The following is a 14,467-nucleotide window of genomic DNA, read 5'->3' on the forward strand; positions in this document are numbered from 1 at the left end:
GTCGGGCCCCTCTACTTCGCAGGCGCAAGTCTCCTGCGCCTGCGCAGTAGAGCGGACCCGACTGAGATATTTTCGCCTATCTTCGTCAGAAGAGCCGCAACAGCGCCCCTGCTGGAGCCCGAAAAGGTAAATATTGCACAGGCTGTCGGATTTGTCGCCTGTGCGTTCCGGGGGCTGGAGCGAGACCGCCGTGAGACACAGGAGGACGGGGCAAGCCTCGATAGGGTCCAGAGGCTTTCCACTACTGAGGTGAGTACCCACCAGGGGAACTTTTTTTCAGTACAGCTTTTCTTTAAAGAGAATCTGTATTGTTAAAATCGCACAAAAGTAAACATACCAGTGCGTTAGGGGACATCTCCTATTACCCTCTGTCACAATTTCGCCGCTCCCCGCCGCATTAAAAGTGGTTAAAAACTGTTTTAAAAAGTTTGTTTATAAACAAACAAAATGGCCACCAAAACAGGAAGTAGGTTGATGTACAGCATGTCCACACATAGAAAATACATCCATACACAAGCAGGCTGTATACACCCTTCCTTTTTAATCTCAAGAGATCATTTGTGTGCTTCTTTCCCTCTGCAGCTATCTTCCACTGAAGTGTCAGGCTGTTTCTTCCTGCAGAGTGCAGACAGCTGTGCCTGTATGTAATTCTTCAGTATGTGAAAGCCCAGCCAGCTCAGAGGACGATTTATCCAGCTTGTAAAAGATAATAGAGCAGAGAGAAGCTGCACTAATCTAAATAATACACAGGCAGTGTGCATAGAGGGGCCTGGAGGAGGGAGATGCATCACAGAACCACAACACTGAAGAACTTGGCAGCCTTCCAGACACTGCCTGACAAGTCTGACAAGAGAGAGATAAGTTGATTTATTACAGAGATGGTGATAGTAGAAAGTGCTGCAGTAAGCCAGAACACATTAGAATAGCTTTTGGAACTTGTAGGATGATAAAAAACAGGATGCAATTTTTGTTACGGAGTCTCTTTAAGGCACGGTGCTTTGGGTAATGGAAGCCTACGGGAATCTTAGGGAATCCCAGGAGTTTGTTCAGTATAGTTACGCCCCTAGAACTACTTATCAAAAAAATTTCACAGTGGGTGAGGGTTAAGCTAGTAGTGGTATAGTTATATTTTCTATTTATAATGCTGAGGGTGCAATATGTAAAAAGCTCTAAAGTTCAGTTCCTCTTCATGTGCTGTTTGCAGCAATACTCTCTTTAACGGGTATGCAGAATAGAAACAGCGCCCCTTCATTCTCATAGGAGGAAGCCACTGGCGGCTCTGCCCCTTTACCAATCAGATTGACTTTTCAGAGATATTGACATGAATCCTACCTTGGTGTTCACACTAATGTAAAAGCCAGCGCTTGGACCAGGGGCGTAACTAGACATCACTGGGCCCCCCTGCAAAACTTTGGATGTGGCCCCCCCCGTGAAACTTTGGATGGGGCCCCCCCCACCTCCCTTGCTTTCTGCACAGGAAAACTGAGGACCAATGTGTTTTCCCCATGCAGATAAAAACACTTAGACTTAAAGGAAATGTCAAGCAATCTATGCTACCCCCAGATCTACTTACACGGGGCTTCCTCCAGCCCCTTGCAGCCGACATGTCCCTCGTTGCAGCTCTGTTCCCAGTACATACATACACACACACACACACACACACACACACACAGCCTTATTATTTTACTACATGAGAGCACATGCTATATGGAGGAACAACAATGACATGCTGAACATAAGATATAGTATTCACTGTAACTTTGGCAATACATTCAGAATGTCACTGATTGATACTGTTATTACAGGATCTTGGACTCAGTATGAGACAACAAGCGCTCAATGAGGCAGTGACAGTCAGACATCAATCTTATTACCCACTCAATTGTGTTGTAAAAGTAATCAGAGGCCATAAGGTCACTAGCCTGTGTGTGATAAGAATCTAGGAATCTCTTCTGAGGAATTAAGGGCCAATCTACAACTTTTTTTCAAAATGTGACTCCTTTATTTGTAAGGTTGTACAGGAAGTCATCAGAACTTTGCAGCAATGAGAGACAGATGTTTTTTACGAACCCTAGGGAGCAGGGACAGTGTACAAATTCCAAAGTGTGTATGAGTCCTTATCTGTGTGGTGGACACATGCAGTCAATATAACAATGGTGCGAGAGCAGAAAACGTTTTTTCTCTCCATGCCCTTAGCTGTCAGTCTCTCAAACTTTTCCCCCCACGGGCCCCCTGTGTCTTCTGCCCCCCCCCCCCCCTGCGGAGACATCCCTTGCAGGGTCTATTGTTACGCCTCTGGCTTGGATGATGCCTAAATGTGTTTGAAAGTTACAGAAAGCAGCATTCTTACTTCTGTTGCTTATTTCCTTAGTTTGGAAGCCATCTAAGGACAACAGTATTCTATGTACTTCCTGGTGAAACCTGTTAACCCTCCTAGGCCACTGAAATCATCAACAGCCGTTATATATTATATTCACTTACCTGCTGAGCTCTATTTGGAATGGGGGGTTTCTGCAGACTAGGTCCTTCTACAGAGCAACCTACAAGGAATCGATACGTTTATTATACTTAGGAAATTGCTCACCGTCTCATGGGGGTGAGGAGCTCATTTAATAATGTTCAAGAACAAAAGTGATCTTGCTAAACAAGCAGGGTTTATTAAAACTAAACCTAAAACCGGACAAGGCAAATTCTGAAAGCAATGATACTGATGAATGTAAATTATAACTATAACTTTTGGAACTGAACTGTTTCAAACAGAATAATCTACTGTTCAGCTTTGTAGTTCTGTTTCCCTACAGATAACCATACAAGCGCAAGAAAAAGTTAAAATTTAGATACTTAAATCAGTAGTATTAAGTCCAGAGGATTGCCGGATCCCCCTGGTGCCCACCGTTCCAGTGCTGGGTGCCTTTGAACATATTTAACAAGCGCTCTCGTGGCTGCGCTCCTGTCTGAGTATAAGCTTCTTATTCCTGGGCATATGCGAGTGAGGTCCATGTATGCCCAGTAGAAGCAGCTTGTGCACAGCTTTTTTTCCTCTATGCGCAAGACACTTTGTTCTACTTCTACTATACATGCACAGACCTTACACACCCATACCATGTATGGAGAAGCTTGTACTCGCATGAAAGTACGGCCACAAGAACAAGAGGGACCCAGGCAGCATCAGTGGGATAGAGGAGTATCTGGGAAGCCTCTGCACCATGCAGAGGCTTCCCACAAGTTAGGTGAGTATCTTTTAACTTTTTTCCTCACAGGGTTGAGACCTTATCTACTGTATGTCCTAGTTTCCTCTGAGCCATTTGAGTTCTAAAGGTGTGTACACAATCACAAAGAATGTCAACCGCAGGGATGGGGGCTTCATCCATCAGGCGACAGTTTATGGCCAAGTGTTGTACTGATGTGTCACAAGGCTCTGTTGCTGTGGAGGGTGAACAGTGGTGCAGTGCATGACAAAGCGGCTTCCAGCAGTAAGGGTACTCCAGATTTTTGGGCGGTGCATTGGGTTAGCTGTACACGCACGCACTAGATTCTAAGCAGAGATGGAACCTTCTGCCTCACCCAAGAACCTTCTAGAATGTGTATGGGGCTTTGCTCCTCACCCTCTATTTCCCCTGAACTACAGGCCCTGCCTCCTGATGTATACGCATTATTTTTACTATTATTCAGGAATGCTGGGAAACGGTGTCGATTCTACATCCAACTTTGGGAGTCACACCTGATTGACCTACCCACCCACCAGCTTAATCCAGAGAGGATAAAAAGTAAGTCGTACTGCCCCGGCAAGCACACTTGGCTTGGAAAAAAGGGTATATTTATGCACTGTTTATTTATCATGATTGCAATTAGGATTTGCCTTGTAAAATTATGTGCTTAGTTAAGCTTTAAAAATTGCTAGCTGTTGGGGTTCAACAGTTTACAACTGGAAATATACTGTAGTACTCTTTAAAACAACAAGGACATGTCCTTCTAGACAATCTTTTCTATACCTGAATATAGACTGTGGTTTTGCTGAGGGTTCCACACACATGGGATGGCCCTGCTTTCCAGATCACAGGGGGGTGGTTCATACAAGTCTGCACCCTCGTCCTCATCTTCCTAAAGAACAGAAAGGGTGGTAACAGAGACATGTCCCTGGGAAGTTGAAAAGATTTTTTTTTTTAAAGTCAAATGTTATTGGATGTTAGATTTTACAACAATAGCCAGCCAATGGGCTGGCACACAATACACAGAGACAACACTGAAATATACAGCAGAACAAAGACAACCCCTCATTTACAAAACACCAAAGAGTGCAGCGAGCCCACCTTCACTGAGCACCATCTAGAATTCAAGTATTCTAATCAAGGACTATTTCCTGAGCATCCAACCACCTTAACCATAACTTCTCAAATTTGTTGAGAGTCGCTTTGAGGATAGATAGTTCCCCTCTTATATACACCAACCACTGCTCACTACCCAGAGGAGTAGCTTGGGTGCAATGAAGGAGAATGAGTTTTTTTAGTATAAAATAGGAAATTACGATAGAGAAGACATTTGGGATCCCCCTTCATCGTAGAGTTGATCACGATAGAATAACGGGCTTACCTTCTACCGGAATAACGTATTTAGGAAATATTTTTGGGACCCATCTCCCAACCTCCAACCAATATTACGACAAAAGGGGGCAATACCATAAAGTGTGCAGTAAACCAGCATCCTGGTATCCATGCCTGCCACAAGAGTCAGGGACACTGGCGCTAAACCGATGTAACTTTGCTGGAGAGTAATACGCTCTATGGAGAATTTTAAGAGCTATGATTTTTTTTCCTGGCAAAGATGCAAGCAGCAACAGAACACTGCAAGGCCTCATTTCATTCATCCTGTTCAAAGTTCAAAGATTTAAACATTCATCCTGTTCGAAGTTGAAAGATTTAAAGGAGATTTCACAAAGTGTCACTGGACTGGGCATTGCATATGAATAATATTTGTAATTCATAACCATTGTCGGGCTGGGAAGTGGAAAAACGGAAGAAATCCACCTGCTGGTCAGGCAGAAACCATTTGTTATCACTCGCAATAGAAACCTGTAGCGAGTCTTTAATGTGAGCAGCAACACCTGATTACTGCTGTTTGGCCAGCAAGTGGATTTCCTCAGCTTTTCCACCTCCCAGTCCAACACTGTTCATAACGAATAAAAAATGCTTTTCAAGTTTTATGAGTTGTAAAACTTTTGAATATTCTTCAGACTATGCCTTCATTCTGGGAATCAGACAGAAACGTATCTAGAGAAGCATATCGCTTGACTAACTGATTAGGAGACAACAGAGTAATCATGCGGAAGAACAGATACCATCTTCATTCCCTTATAATCAATGCCAGTTTCCTGGTCGTCATGTTGAGCTTTAAGCTTTAGTTTTGTTTCTGAGTCACTCACCTGCAACAAGCATGCAGCCAGAGTCAAAGCATCTAATCTGCATAGAGTAGGGACACCAAGAGCCAAATATAGTTTAGTATGTACTGGTAGTAGGTAGCTATACTTACAATGCAGGGTTACCTCAAAGCCAACCACAGTATGGCAGGTGGTGAGATTAGACCTGACCCCACTCAGGATTAAGAAGTCGCTCTCCGTAGATGAGGAAAAAAGGGGGATAACACCCCTCCACCAGGGGTGGACTTGATATAGCGTAGTATTGACACAGAGGCACCAAAAAGACAAAAGTATCTAAAAAGTTTAAAATATGAGGAGGCAGTGGTGGACTTACCTCTGTCAGAGGTCCCTGGCTCTTCTACTGACCACATATGCTAGTGCTCCTTTGTTATTGCCTGATGAAGCGGGATCAAACCTGCGAAACGCGTTGAATTGTCCGCTGGAGTATGTAATTAAACTTCTTGTATTTGACAAACACATTGGCAATTTTTGTGTCTGCTTGGAGGAGGTAAGTCCACCGCTGCCTCCTCATGCTTTAAACTTTTTAGATTATTTTATCCTTTTGGCACCTCTGTATCCATACTACGCTACATCTAATCTGCATGCTCATTCTGGGCCAGTGACTTACAGTATTACAGGAAGAGCATCAGTACAGAAGTCAGGCAACCGACATTGTTTATTAGAGAATGAAAATGACAGCCTCCCTATTCCTCTCACTTTAGGTTTCTTTGAAGTGAATGAACTTACAAAAGTGATATAATTTGGGGATTCTTTCATTCAATGCATAGTGAAATTCTTCTGTACAGAAGCAGCCACTTACCTCTAATGATCCATTTTCTGTAAAGAAAGCAGAAAATGCATCAGCTCTCCTTATGTGATGAACTTTAAACCAAGTAAACAAGAGTTGGTAACTGATAAAGTCAATACTCTTGTTCTACATAAAGCTTATTTTGATGCAGGAATGGTTTAAAGGGTTTCTGTGGCAGTATCTAAAAACAAAAAGTGTCACTTACCTTGGGCTTCTAACGGCCCCCTGCAGATATTCTGTCCCGTGCTGTCACTGAAGAATCCTCCGTGCCCCGCCGCGGGTCACCGTCTGATTATTCGTCTAACTAGATGAATGTTATTGCGGCTGCGCGGCCGTGCGCGTCCTTGCTCCCGCTTGCGTCTCTGGGAGCTTACTGCGCACGCACAGTACAAAGTTTTCTCGCACTGCGCAGTAAGATCCCAGAGAAGCGAGCGGGAGCGAGGATGAACTTCCGCAGTGACATTCATCTAGTTAGATGAATAATTGGACGGTGACCCCCTGGCAGGGAAGAGAGGAATCTTCAGTGACGGCGTGGGACAGGATATCAGCAGGGGGCCGTTAGAAGCCCCAGGTAAGTGACACTTTTTGTTTTTAGATACTGTCACAGAACCCCTTTAAAGGGAACCTGAAGTGAGTAAAATTATTTAAAATAAACACATGATGTAGTTGCAAATGAATATTACATACTAACCTTCCCGTCTGTTCCTCTCAGAAGCTCACCATTTTCTTCATACAGTGATCCCTTCTAGTTCTGACAACATTTTGTCAGAACTTAACCACTTCAGCCTTCAGTCATTTTCACTTTATGCATCCGAGCAATGTTCACCTCCCATTCATTAGCCTATAACTTTAGCACTATTTATCACAATGAACTGATCTATATCTTGTTTTTTTCTGCCACCAATTAGACTTTCTTTGGGTGGTACATTTTGCCAAGAGCTATTTACTGTAAATGCATTTTAACAGGAAGAATAAGAAAAAAAAACTAAAAAAAAAATCATTATTTCTCAGTTTTCGGCCATTATAGTTTTAAAATAATACATGCCTCCATAATTAAAACCCACGTATTGTATTTGCCTAATAGTCCCGGGTATATTGTAGTATGTATATCCCATATGGAAACAAAATGTCTAGGAATAAAAAAAAGGCCTCTATGGATGAATAGAAAGGTTAAAGATAAAATGAAGAGGAAAAAGAATGCCTATAAGGTCTTAAAACAGGAGGGGACCGAGGCTGCACTAAGCAATTATAAGGAGTGCAATAAAAATTGTAAAAAAGAAATTAGGCAGGCAAAGATTAAAGCTGAAAAACAAATCGCTAAGGATATCAAATCTAACCCAAAAAAGTTTTACAAGTACATTAACGCTAAAAAAAGAAAGGTTGACTGTATAGGACTCCTAAAGGATGAGGGTGGGAACTCAATGGTGGATGACCAAGGTAAGGCAGTTATTAAATGCTTTCTTTGCTTCTGTCTTCACAAAAGAAGCAACACTGTTGCAAACTACAGAGGCGGAAGAGTCTCAATCTTCTAACTGTAATATTAAATACTTAACGCAGGAAGAAGTGAAGGCGAGACTAAATAAATTAAAAATAGACAAGGCACCTGGCCCGGATGGCATGCATCCTCGGGTCCTAAGGGAATTTAGTTCAGTTATAGATAAACCCCTTTATCTTATCTTTTGTGACTCTCTTGCAACTGGCAGAGTCCCAGTGGATTGGCGTACAGCCCACGTTTTCCCATTATTTAAGAAGGGCAAAAAATCAGATCCAGGAAATTATAGACCTGTAAGCTTAACATCAGTTGTATGCAAACTATTTGAGGGGTTACTAAGAGATACTATACATGACTTCATAGTAGAAAATAATCTTATTTCTCAGCATCAACATGGGTTTACTAAAGACAGGTCCTGTTTGACTAACATGCTCAGCTTTTATGAGGTAGTGAATGCTAATATGGATATTGGGAATGCTGTAGATGTGATATACTTGGACTTTGCAAAGGCCTTCAACACTGTTCCCCACAAAAGTCTGGTGCAAAAGTTGAGGATGCAAGGACTGGGGAAGAGTCTGTGTTCATGGATAGGGAACTGGCTAATGGACAGAAAACAAAGAGTTGTGGTCAATGGATCGTACTCAAAATGGGAGACTGTTAGCAGTGGGGTCCCACAGGGGTCTGTTCTGGGTCCAGTGCTCTTTAATTTATTTATTAATGACCTAGTAGATGCAGTAGTGAGCAATGTTGCTATTTTTGCAGATGATACAAAATTGTGCAGAATCATCAACTCTCAGGAAGATAGTGCCATATTGCAACAGGATCTGGATAGGATGGTTATATGGGCACATACATGGCAGATTCAATGTTGACAAATGTAAAGTCATGCATTTTGGACGTACTAATGGTCTAGCACCATACAAAATAAATGGGATACAGTTGGGGACATCAAACTTGGAGAAGGACTTAGGCCCGGTTCACATTAGCGGTCGCCGTCCGGAATCGCCGTGCCGGAGCCGGACCGCATGCAGAATGGACGGAACGGACGCACGGCATAGCAATGAAAGCCTATGCGTCCGTTCACATGCGACCGGATCCGGACTCCGGCATAAGACCCAACATGCGCTATTTTTTGGTCCGGCTCCTCCGGCAGCCGTATCCGGAGCGGAGCCGGACTGCACCATCCGGCCAATACAAACCAATGAGAACCGGAGAGCGCACAACACACTGGCTAAAAATCCGGATGTTCTACCCCACTTCCTATGCGTATTGAAGCGGCGATTTTGGATGGGGACACATGGGCAAGCATTTTGGAGTGGAGCAGCAGTGATTTTAAACGTGCTGGAGATGTTGGCAGTATGTCGGAGGTGGAGGTGAGTGCTAAACAGCGGAGGGCCTGATTCCACAGGTCCACCTTCTGCTGACCTCCCAGACCCCAACATTTTTATTCCTTTTCTACTATCTTTTGCCAAACGGATCCGGATCGCATCCTGATGAACACCTGATGCAAACTGACCGGATCCGGATCGGATCCGGATCAGAACCGTACGGTTCCGATCCGGATCCGGTCAGGTCATCCGGTCCGTTTGGCAGAGAACCGCAAGTGTGAACGGGGCCTAAGGAGTACTCATTGACAACAAGTTAAATAATCGTACTCAATGCCAAGCAGCTGCAGCTAAAGCTAACAAAATTTTGGGATGCATTAAAAGGGAAATAAAAACTCGAGATGCTAGCATAATATTGCCCCTGTTTAACTCTCTAGTAAGGCCACATCTGGAATATGGAATTCAGTTCTGGGCACCACATTACAAAAAAGATATTGCAGTTTTAGAGCAGGTGCAGAGACGAGCAACAAAATTGATACGTGGGATGGAATGTCTCACTTATCAAGAAAGGTTAGATAAACTGGGTTTATTTAGTCTAGAGAAAAGACGCCTTAGAGGGGATCTAATTAACATGTATAAATACATCAGAGGGCAATATAATAGCTTGGCGGATGAGCTTTTTGTCCCTAGGCCTTCTCAAAGGACTAGAGGACATGATCTGCGCATGGAGGAAAAACGTTTTAGCCATTTATTTAGGAAAGGGTTCTTTACAGTTAGAGTGATTAAGATGTGGAATGCATTGCCACAGGAAGTCGTTATGGCAAACTCTATACCTGCATTTAAAGGGGGCTTAGATGCTTTCCTTGCGTTGAAAGACATCCATGGCTACAATTACTAGGTAATGCCTAATGATGTTGATCCAGGGATTTTATCTGATTGCCATCTGGAGTCGGGAAGGAATTTTTCCCTTTAGGGACTAATTGGACCATGCCTTGTAAGGGTTTTTTCGCCTTCCTCTGGATCAACAGGGATATGTGAGGGAGCAGGCTGGTGTTGTACTTTATACTGGTTGAACTCGATGGACGTATGTCTTTTTTCAACCAAAATAACTATGTAACTATGTAACTATGTGACACCATTTAAATTATGTCCCTATCACAATGTATGGCGACAATATTTTATTTGGAAATAAAAGTGCATTTTTTCCGTTTTGCATCCATCACTATTTACAAGCTTATAATAAAAAAAAATAGAAATATTTCATCTTTAACCACTTGAGGACCCACCCTTTACCCCCCCTTAAGGACCAGCGCTGTTTGTTGGGATCTGTGCTGGGTGGGCTCTGCAGCCCCCAGCACAGATCAGCAGGCACGCAGAGCGATCAGATCGCCCCCCTTTTTTCCCCCCTATGGGGATGATGTGCAGGGGGGGTCTGATCGCTCCTGCCTGCAGGCATGTTGCGGGGGGGGGGGGGGCACCTCAAAGCCCCCCTCCGCGGCGACATTCTCCCCCTCCCTCTCCTATCGGTCTCCTCTGGGGATCGGGGCTGCACAGGACGCTATCTGTCCTGTGCAGCCAGTGACAGGACGTCCCCTGTCACATGGCGGCGATCCCCGGCCGCTGATTGGCCGGGGATCGCCGATCTGCCTTACGGCGCTGCTGCGCAGCAGCGCCGTACAATGTAAACAAAGCGGATTATTTCCGCTTGTGTTTACATTTAGCCTGCGAGCCGCCATCGGCAGCCAGCAGGCTATACACGGAGCCCCCCGCCGTGAATTGACAGGAAGCAGCCGCTCGCCCGAGCGGCTGCTTCCTGATTAATCAGCCTGCAGCTGGCGACGCAGTACTGCGTCGCTGGTCCTGCAGCTGCCACTTTGCCGACGCACGGTATAAGCGTGCGGTCGGCAAGTGGTTAAATGAATATTTAAAAAGTTTAGACCGTTAGGTAAATATTTACGTTTTTTTTTTATTGTAATTTTTTTTTTTTTATTAAACATTTTATTTGGGTATTTTTGGGAGGGTGGGATGTAAATAGTAATTTTTTTTATGTAAATATATGTTTATTTTTATTTTATTTTTTTTACATGTGGATGTAGTTTTACTTTTTGGCCACAAGATGGCAACCTTGAGTTTGTTTACATGACGTCACTCTAAGCATAACATGTACGCTTAGAGGGACGTAAGAGGCACAAAAAGCGAGGCTTCCGAGAGAAGCGGTCGCTTTTTCTGCCGAGGAAAGGAATCCATGATCGGGCACCATGTCCCGATTCATTGATTCCTGGGCTAACGATCTTTCGGCCGGGAACGCGCGTGCACACGTGCAATCGGCCGCGGGAGCGCACATGGCCTTCTGGAAGTAGCCTCTACGTCCAGAAGGCTTAAATGGTTAAAGAGGACCTGAACTGAGAATAAAAAGTCAAAATAACCATACAGAGATCATACTTACCTCCTGTGTAGTTTACTCGTCAATCTCTTTCTCCTCTCCTGTGTCCCGTTTGTCCACTGTGATCAATGGATTTCTCCATCCTCCATTTTAAAAATGGTCATTACCCCCTAACAGCTTCCTGGTCAGCACACTGGTATATTTCAGTTCTGACAAAATATTGTCAGAACTGGAAAGGATCACTGAAAGAAGAAAATGGTGAGCTTCTGAGAGAAACTGACAGTGAGGTTAGTACGTAATATTAATTTGCAGCTACGTCATGTGTTCAGCAGAAGGAAAAATGGTCCGCACTTAGCAGTGAAGCATAGAACTTTATTGTGGATGTATCCAAAATCTCCACGGCAGGCTTTACATAGCTGACATGTTTCGGACTAACCGTCCTTATTCATAGCTCACACATAACTGGCAGCACACACATATATATAAAAATGTCAGTACAAAAATGTCCGCCCCAAGTCCATCCCCCAACATGGGAGTGGTCTAGGAGCAGAAGGAGGTGCTGACAAGGTCCTCATCCTCCAAATATACAATTTAATGCAAATACAAGTAAAAAATACAAATATACAGAGGTTAAATGAGAAAAAATGTATAAAAGGCAACGCAAAAAAGGAGCAAAACCCTGAATAATATTGCTAAAGGAAGGGGACACTCGGCACCATGTAGGACATGTAGAACAAGCCAGGAAGTCCAGAATGGAAGAGAAGAGGGGAGAAAAAAAGGAAGAAAGAGGGAAGGACACAACCCACAGTCCTACTGAAGATAATGCATGTAAACTAGAATCGTCAGGTAACTAAGGCTAGATCCCACCTTGTATTCAGGCCATGCGGAACCCTGGTACCCAGATTAAAAATCTGCATTGCCTCTTTCCTCAATAACCTCTCATATAAGTCCCCTCCTCTTGTGGACGGTAAAAATAAAGCACTTTTTTTACTACATTATTTTCACTGGAGTTCTTCTTTAAACTGTCCCCTGGCTTATGCAGAGAATAAACATATCTGGCAAACATGGTACATGCATGATAAAACTGGGGCATATCTAAGTCATATACAGTACCTCACACAAGTCTGTACACCTCTCAGATTTTTGTATAAATGTTATATCTTTTCATGGGACAACACTGAAGATATGACGCTTTGATACAATGGAAAGTAGTCAGTGTACAGATTGTACAAAAGTGTAAATTTGCTGTCCCATCAAAATAACTCAACACACAGCCATTCACCTCCTTGGCGTTATGATTCTTTACGGATTTTAGGGTGCAATTTTTTTTTGCATGCTTTTAGAGCCTAACACCTGGAAAAAAGCATGCTGCTAGGGAGTTCTGCAGCAGCCCAGCACTCACTCACCTCCCTGGGATCCAGCACTGCAGTTTTCCCTCCATCCTCAGGGTGGCACTGTAACCCTATAGTGAGATTGCTGGCTGTTGTCTCACCAGGGGGAAGCAGAGCCTTGGAGGAGAGGAAGAAGAATGGCGGAGGCCGACCTCAGGATCCCCCGGGAGATGAGGTAAAACGCCCGCTGGGCGCATTGCTCTGCATAGACCTCCCGGCGGCTACCACGGGTTCAGCTCGGGGTTACCGCCCCTATGCCAGGGGTTTTTCCCACCCCGAGCTGAACTCGTGATTACTGCTAAGGAGGGTAATGTCTAAGCTGCTGGCAAAAAAAATTAGCAATATCAGAGTTCAGTGTCAATACTGTATTTTGATTGCCCACCATTATTTTCCAGCAAACGCCTGACACCATCTGAACCAAATATGTTTATCTTAGTCTCATCAGACAAAAGGGCATGGTTCCAGTAATTCATGCCCTTAGTTGCTTACAAACTGTGGGCTTTCTTGTGCATCATTGATGCAGTGTTTGGGTGGTGTATGGACTGAGAACTGACAGGCTTTCAACTTCTGCAGCAATGCTGCCAGCCCTCATACATCTAATTACAAAAGACAACCTCTGGATATGATGCTGAGGATCTGCACTCAACTTCTGTGGTTGACCATGGCGAGGTCTGTTCACTGAGTGGAATCTGACCTGTTAAACCGCTGTATGGTCTTGGCCACCGTGCTGCAGATTAGGTTCAGGGTGTTGGCAATCTTCTTATAGCCTAGGTCATCTTTATGTAGAGCATCCTCAGCAAGTTCAATGCCATGAGGTGCCTTGTTGAACTTCCATTGACCAGTATAAGCGTATGCGAGCAATAACACCAAATTTAACACACTTTCTCCCCATCCATGCCTGAGAGCTTGTAACACTATTGAATTACATGACCTGGAGGACAGAAAATGTCTAATTGGACACAGTATTTGCATTTTTTACTTAGGGGTGTACTCACTTCTGTTGCCAGCGGTTTAGACACCGATGGCTGTGTGTTGAGTTATTTTGATGGGACAGCAAATTTACACCGATATACAAGTTGTACACTGACTACTTTACATTGTACCATGTGATGCCATGTCTTCAGTGTTGTCCCATGAAAAGATATAATAAAATATTTACAAAAATGTGAGAGGTGTACTCAATGTTGTGAGATATTGTAGTTATATAGTTAGTACATAGTTAGGTTGAAAAAAAAATCCACCCATCGAATTCAACCAGTAACGTTGATCCAAAGGGAATCACTGTAGTTTAAGCCTACCATTAGCCAAAAGTTTTTTTTTAAAGTTTTGCATAGAACAAAATACCGTAAACATTGATGTCTACAAACAAACAACACCATTAGCATAATTAATTGACAGCCATGATCTTTATTGATGGAAGCATTCAAAAATACCTAAAACACCTAAATATAAATAAATCATTGGCAATGTATGGGATAGAAGGTCTCACTTACCAAGAAAGGTTAGATAAACTGGGTTTATTTAGTCTAGAGAAAAGACGCCTTAGAGGGGATCTAACTAACATGTATAAATACATCAGAGGGCAATATAATAGCTTGGCGGATGAGCTTTTTGTCCCTAGGCCTTCTCAAAGGACTAGAGGACATGATCTGCGC

The 14,467-nt window shown here is 43.5% G+C and overlaps 1 protein-coding gene across 1 annotated transcript in view; it reads right to left on the reverse strand.

The window, feature by feature from the left end:
• Window positions 1-14,467, reverse strand: part of SH2D6 (SH2 domain containing 6) — a 56,254-nt gene that overhangs the window by 33,180 nt on the left and 8,607 nt on the right. The window contains exons 4-6 of the mRNA XM_068272388.1: window positions 6,234-6,250; window positions 3,993-4,101; window positions 2,482-2,540 (exon numbers count right to left, since the gene is read on the reverse strand). Coding sequence (XP_068128489.1) covers window positions 2,482-2,540; window positions 3,993-4,101; window positions 6,234-6,250 — 185 coding nt within the window. The remainder of the gene's footprint in view (window positions 1-2,481; window positions 2,541-3,992; window positions 4,102-6,233; window positions 6,251-14,467) is intronic.

The sequence above is a fragment of the Hyperolius riggenbachi genome, chromosome 3, assembly GCF_040937935.1.
Source record: "Hyperolius riggenbachi isolate aHypRig1 chromosome 3, aHypRig1.pri, whole genome shotgun sequence".
Lineage (NCBI taxonomy): Eukaryota > Metazoa > Chordata > Amphibia > Anura > Hyperoliidae > Hyperolius > Hyperolius riggenbachi.